Source organism: Sitodiplosis mosellana, unplaced genomic scaffold, assembly GCF_009176505.1.
Source record: "Sitodiplosis mosellana isolate CC-2019 unplaced genomic scaffold, AAFC_SMos_1.0 Smas_scaffold_7242, whole genome shotgun sequence".
NCBI classification, from domain to species: Eukaryota; Metazoa; Arthropoda; class Insecta; order Diptera; family Cecidomyiidae; genus Sitodiplosis; species Sitodiplosis mosellana.
The window spans coordinates 1-6,129 of NW_022602337.1; the positions used below are offsets into that span (position 1 = coordinate 1).

General features: G+C 36.2%; 2 protein-coding genes across 2 annotated transcripts; both read right to left on the bottom strand.

Moving 5' to 3' along the window:
• Window positions 1-10: 10 nt before the first annotated feature.
• On the bottom strand, window positions 11-1,677 carry LOC129580191 (slowpoke-binding protein-like; the record flags this gene model as incomplete). Its single annotated transcript, XM_055470397.1, has 5 exons — window positions 1,365-1,677; window positions 1,144-1,240; window positions 810-1,031; window positions 244-664; window positions 11-134 (listed from the first exon to the last, which is right to left on the bottom strand). Coding segments are annotated over exons 2-5 (853 nt in total), but the record flags the coding sequence as incomplete, so codon positions are not given.
• Window positions 1,678-2,192: 515 nt separating this feature from the next.
• Window positions 2,193-5,182, bottom strand: LOC129580190 (slowpoke-binding protein-like). Its single transcript, XM_055470396.1, has 7 exons — window positions 4,870-5,182; window positions 4,649-4,745; window positions 4,315-4,536; window positions 3,749-4,169; window positions 3,455-3,639; window positions 3,068-3,395; window positions 2,193-2,998 (listed from the first exon to the last, which is right to left on the bottom strand). The coding sequence occupies exons 2-7, from the start codon at window positions 4,732-4,734 to the stop codon at window positions 2,528-2,530; spliced, it is 1,713 nt and encodes a 570-aa protein (XP_055326371.1). The 5' UTR covers window positions 4,735-4,745; window positions 4,870-5,182; the 3' UTR covers window positions 2,193-2,527.
• Window positions 5,183-6,129: the final 947 nt, after the last annotated feature.

The following is a 6,129-nucleotide window of genomic DNA, read 5'->3' on the forward strand; positions in this document are numbered from 1 at the left end:
GATGGAATGCCTCGTTCGCGCAGAAATAGCAACGCTTCCAAAATATGTCGACCAAACCGTTGCACCTGCGGCAATGTCAAACAAATTGACTTTTTTGCGTATTTACGTCTCCATGGCTCATTCCACCGTATCGCCTTGGACCACATGCGTAATTTTTCGCGAATGAATTCAAAAAACGGGAGATTATCCAACAAAATGAATACACGCATCGATATTAATTTATTATAATGAACTATAGCTTACTTTGTAAATATAATCTTTGAGGCTGCCACGCTCATTGATCGGCATAACGAGACACGCGAAATTCGTTTGGTTCGAATTGAAAATGCCCAGATCTAGCACTGGATAAATGTATGGATGTTGCAATGAAGCGAGCAATTCCATCATTATTCCTTTTGGTGAATTGAAAGGGGCTAGTTCCTCCAGGGCAACACAATCGGCTGGTAATGGAATCCACGTCATCAGACGATTCGTTCGGACTGTTGTATCGTTCAGCAAGAACCAGTTTTTATCCTCTCTAAAGCCGATAGTATCCAAATGGGCCATGATCTTGTAACGGCCATCCGATTTCTCTACCCATTCTTGGCTCGAAATGTATGCTAGTTCACGCAACGCTCGTTCTGGTGGTGTTGGTTCGGCAGCTCTCTGGAATTTCATGCTTTTCCTACAAAAAATTTTGCACAAAATTATTCAAAGCACAGCGGATTGACAGCATTGAAATGTGAAATGTACATTGTACACTGTACAGTTATAGTTATAAACTTTATAATATAAAGCACACAACTTCTCACACTAATAATTTGTTATACCATAAATTTTCCATCCACGTGGTTGACGATGAGCTGGTCACCTTTTTTGGACTGTGTTGTAGCGAATTTGAGCGATTGAATAGCATTTTAGTGAAAGTTTCTAGTTTCGAACTGACTTTTGGAGGATTTTCGGTTTGTTCACATTCCGAAATGTCGGCATTAATATCTGTCTCTGACTGTGTTCGTGTTACAACTTTCCGACGATGTTTTCGTAACGGAAACCTATACCAATACAATTTGATTATTACATTGTTTCTTTTAAATATTTTGGGATAAAAATCTGGTTGATGAAATAAATTTCAGATAAATTGGATAATATTAAAAACCAATTTACTTGGATTTATTATAGCGGGTGTGATAATATTCAATTCTCTCTCTTTCAAGCTGTTCGGCAGTTTTGGAGGATATTGAAAATTGCATTATGAAGAAATCTGGAACGAAACATTTTTAGAATAAATTAAAAACAGAAATGGGAAGAATTACGAATTTCGTCGTGATTTTTGTTTATCTTGATTTGAATAATATCCGGATAATATCATTTGGATTCTATCTCACTTGATTTATGTTGTCCAAAAAATGTTGCAATGCTCTTGAAAATCAATCGTATACCGATGTATGGACCTTTTTACGCTAGCTACTTTACTATTTCTGTCAATTTCTGCTGAATCTTATTGAAAAAAAAAGCTTAGATCCAAAATATTTCATCTATACTATTCTATTTCGACATATAAATGCTTTTTCACATTCTTTTGAACTACTCGATTCATTCAAATTTATCTATTGAAAATATTGTCAAAATAACGTGAAAATTTTCTTGTAATTTGCGTGAAAATAATTGTTACTACGTCTAAATGACGAAAGTGTCACATTTTCCTTGACATTTCCAAGACTTCAACATGAATGAGCTTTCTCCAGTTTTTCCACATTTTCCCCATCGTTTTCATTTGTACTGTCAAAACCGTGGATGTGCGTGTTTAGCGAGTGTGGCAACACTCAAACGACAGTTTATTTACTTTTCATCGTATGTCTGAAAACTCGATGGAATCGTATGTCTTGCCATGCGCCGCTGCAATGTTTTGATTCGGTTCCTGTTTCAGTGACATTTGTATATAATGTACGATTTTGCAGGTACACATTTTTCCAAGTGACGTCATACATTTTAATGAAGAAAAGTCACAACACGCTGGCATGTAAACAGCATTACTTTTATTGTGTAGAAAACATGAAGATAATACACATTTAATGTTATAATTTCAATAGAAATTGTCTGCAATATATCATGGGTGAGACTAAGAGTAGTGTATGAATTTGCAAAAGACAATAAACCATAGATATTAATATCTGTGGTGAAAAAATATTTAAAATTTGCTGGCCTTGAAAACATACTCTACTTCTTAAAAAAATGCGAAGTATTTGAAGCTACTCTCTCAGCGCTACTCTCAATCTCACCCATAGATATAATGAATATTTGTTATTCTATATTGACTTTACCTATTTTGAACACATTTTATGGTCAAACACATTGTTCTTATTAATCAATTGTTAATTATTTTAGTTGGATGGCTGATTCCCTGAGAATGATTCCTTTATTATGAGTAGTAGTTGACAGAACTTTGTTTTACGCACACAAAAGCGATATTTTAGACACAAAGAGATGAATTTTATGTAGTAAAGCTAGTTTGTATGGAGTTCCTAGATGGTTCGTTTGTTCTTGCTAACTATACCAGTTCAGTGTATATATGGTCAACGCTTCGTTGACGACCGTAGGCCGCGTTCCTGTCCGTTGACGGATCAAATGGATCGACTACGATTTGTTCAGTTCCTTTGATTTCAGCTCGACAGAAAGGACAACCGTTCCCTTCGGAATCTAATTGCCAAGCGCTCAAGCACTGAATGCACAGCAAATGACCACATGGCTCTAGTCGTATATCTTTGTTATTTTCCGTGCATATTTTGCATAACTGGAATGTGCTGCCCATTTTCCGGTATTGCTCGTATTGTTCTTGCGTCACAGTTACATGACCCTCCAAAGCCCCAGCAAATGAAAGATCGCTGTACGAACCATTTATTGAAGCATAGCATGGTGATTCATCAATTTCACAGTACGGACGATTCAAGGGAGCATCTTGTCTTCGCCGAACTGCATCCAAGAGATTCGATGTAGATGTACTTAAATCTGGTTTGAGCGCCTGTAAGAGACAGAAATTAATATCACTTTTTCGGTAATAAATTGGAATTGTGAATGAAAATAACCTCACCGAAATTGATGCTCCCCTCATTTCACGTAATTCGACGTGTCGGAATAAATCAGATCGCACAAGTTCCGCAACAGTTGGATATCGATCACCGGGAGATTCAAAAATCCATTGCAGCACTTTGACCACCTTTGGATATCGTTCCAAGTCTAAGAACAAGTTGTCAGCGGTTGGGCGAGGTGTTAGCAATTCAAATCCCGTGCACATTTCAAAGAGTAAATGGCCAAAGCAAATAACATCCCTGTGTTCAACATCAGCAATATTCTTTGCCGAATCAACCGCATTCACTTTTGAGTCTAGGCCGAGTAAACCATTTTCCAATCCCGATAACCTAAAGTATTTTCGACGAGTGTCAAATCAGGTGACATAAATAAATCCAAAAACAATTACCTGGCAACACCATTTTGTAGTATGACATTGCCGCTATGCAAGTGGCCATGTGATGGAATGCCTCGTTCGCGCAGAAATAGCAACGCTTCCAAAATATGTCGACCAAACCGTTGCACCTGCGGCAATGTCAAACAAATTGACTTTTTTGCGTATTTACGTCTCCATGGCTCATTCCACCGTATCGCCTTGGACCACATGCGTAATTTTTCGCGAATGAATTCAAAAAACGGGAGATTATCCAACAAAATGAATACACGCATCGATATTAATTTATTATAATGAACTATAGCTTACTTTGTAAATATAATCTTTGAGGCTGCCACGCTCATTGATCGGCATAACGAGACACGCGAAATTCGTTTGGTTCGAATTGAAAATGCCCAGATCTAGCACTGGATAAATGTATGGATGTTGCAATGAAGCGAGCAATTCCATCATTATTCCTTTTGGTGAATTGAAAGGGGCTAGTTCCTCCAGGGCAACACAATCGGCTGGTAATGGAATCCACGTCATCAGACGATTCGTTCGGACTGTTGTATCGTTCAGCAAGAACCAGTTTTTATCCTCTCTAAAGCCGATAGTATCCAAATGGGCCATGATCTTGTAACGGCCATCCGATTTCTCTACCCATTCTTGGCTCGAAATGTATGCTAGTTCACGCAACGCTCGTTCTGGTGGTGTTGGTTCGGCAGCTCTCTGGAATTTCATGCTTTTCCTACAAAAAATTTTGCACAAAATTATTCAAAGCACAGCGGATTGACAGCATTGAAATGTGAAATGTACATTGTACACTGTACAGTTATAGTTATAAACTTTATAATATAAAGCACACAACTTCTCACACTAATAATTTGTTATACCATAAATTTTCCATCCACGTGGTTGACGATGAGCTGGTCACCTTTTTTGGACTGTGTTGTAGCGAATTTGAGCGATTGAATAGCATTTTAGTGAAAGTTTCTAGTTTCGAACTGACTTTTGGAGGATTTTCGGTTTGTTCACATTCCGAAATGTCGGCATTAATATCTGTCTCTGACTGTGTTCGTGTTACAACTTTCCGACGATGTTTTCGTAACGGAAACCTATACCAATACAATTTGATTATTACATTGTTTCTTTTAAATATTTTGGGATAAAAATCTGGTTGATGAAATAAATTTCAGATAAATTGGATAATATTAAAAACCAATTTACTTGGATTTATTATAGCGGGTGTGATAATATTCAATTCTCTCTCTTTCAAGCTGTTCGGCAGTTTTGGAGGATATTGAAAATTGCATTATGAAGAAATCTGGAACGAAACATTTTTAGAATAAATTAAAAACAGAAATGGGAAGAATTACGAATTTCGTCGTGATTTTTGTTTATCTTGATTTGAATAATATCCGGATAATATCATTTGGATTCTATCTCACTTGATTTATGTTGTCCAAAAAATGTTGCAATGCTCTTGAAAATCAATCGTATACCGATGTATGGACCTTTTTACGCTAGCTACTTTACTATTTCTGTCAATTTCTGCTGAATCTTATTGAAAAAAAAAGCTTAGATCCAAAATATTTCATCTATACTATTCTATTTCGACATATAAATGCTTTTTCACATTCTTTTGAACTACTCGATTCATTCAAATTTATCTATTGAAAATATTGTCAAAATAACGTGAAAATTTTCTTGTAATTTGCGTGAAAATAATTGTTACTACGTCTAAATGACGAAAGTGTCACATTTTCCTTGACATTTCCAAGACTTCAACATGAATGAGCTTTCTCCAGTTTTTCCACATTTTCCCCATCGTTTTCATTTGTACTGTCAAAACCGTGGATGTGCGTGTTTAGCGAGTGTGGCAACACTCAAACGACAGTTTATTTACTTTTCATCGTATGTCTGAAAACTCGATGGAATCGTATGTCTTGCCATGCGCCGCTGCAATGTTTTGATTCGGTTCCTGTTTCAGTGACATTTGTATATAATGTACGATTTTGCAGGTACACATTTTTCCAAGTGACGTCATACATTTTAATGAAGAAAAGTCACAACACGCTGGCATGTAAACAGCATTACTTTTATTGTGTAGAAAACATGAAGATAATACACATTTAATGTTATAATTTCAATAGAAATTGTCTGCAATATATCATGGGTGAGACTAAGAGTAGTGTATGAATTTGCAAAAGACAATAAACCATAGATATTAATATCTGTGGTGAAAAAATATTTAAAATTTGCTGGCCTTGAAAACATACTCTACTTCTTAAAAAAATGCGAAGTATTTGAAGCTACTCTCTCAGCGCTACTCTCAATCTCACCCATAGATATAATGAATATTTGTTATTCTATATTGACTTTACCTATTTTGAACACATTTTATGGTCAAACACATTGTTCTTATTAATCAATTGTTAATTATTTTAGTTGGATGGCTGATTCCCTGAGAATGATTCCTTTATTATGAGTAGTAGTTGACAGAACTTTGTTTTACGCACACAAAAGCGATATTTTAGACACAAAGAGATGAATTTTATGTAGTAAAGCTAGTTTGTATGGAGTTCCTAGATGGTTCGTTTGTTCTTGCTAACTATACCAGTTCAGTGTATATATGGTCAACGCTTCGTTGACGACCGTAGGCCGCGTTCCTGTCCGTTGACGGATCAAATGGATCGACTACGATTTGT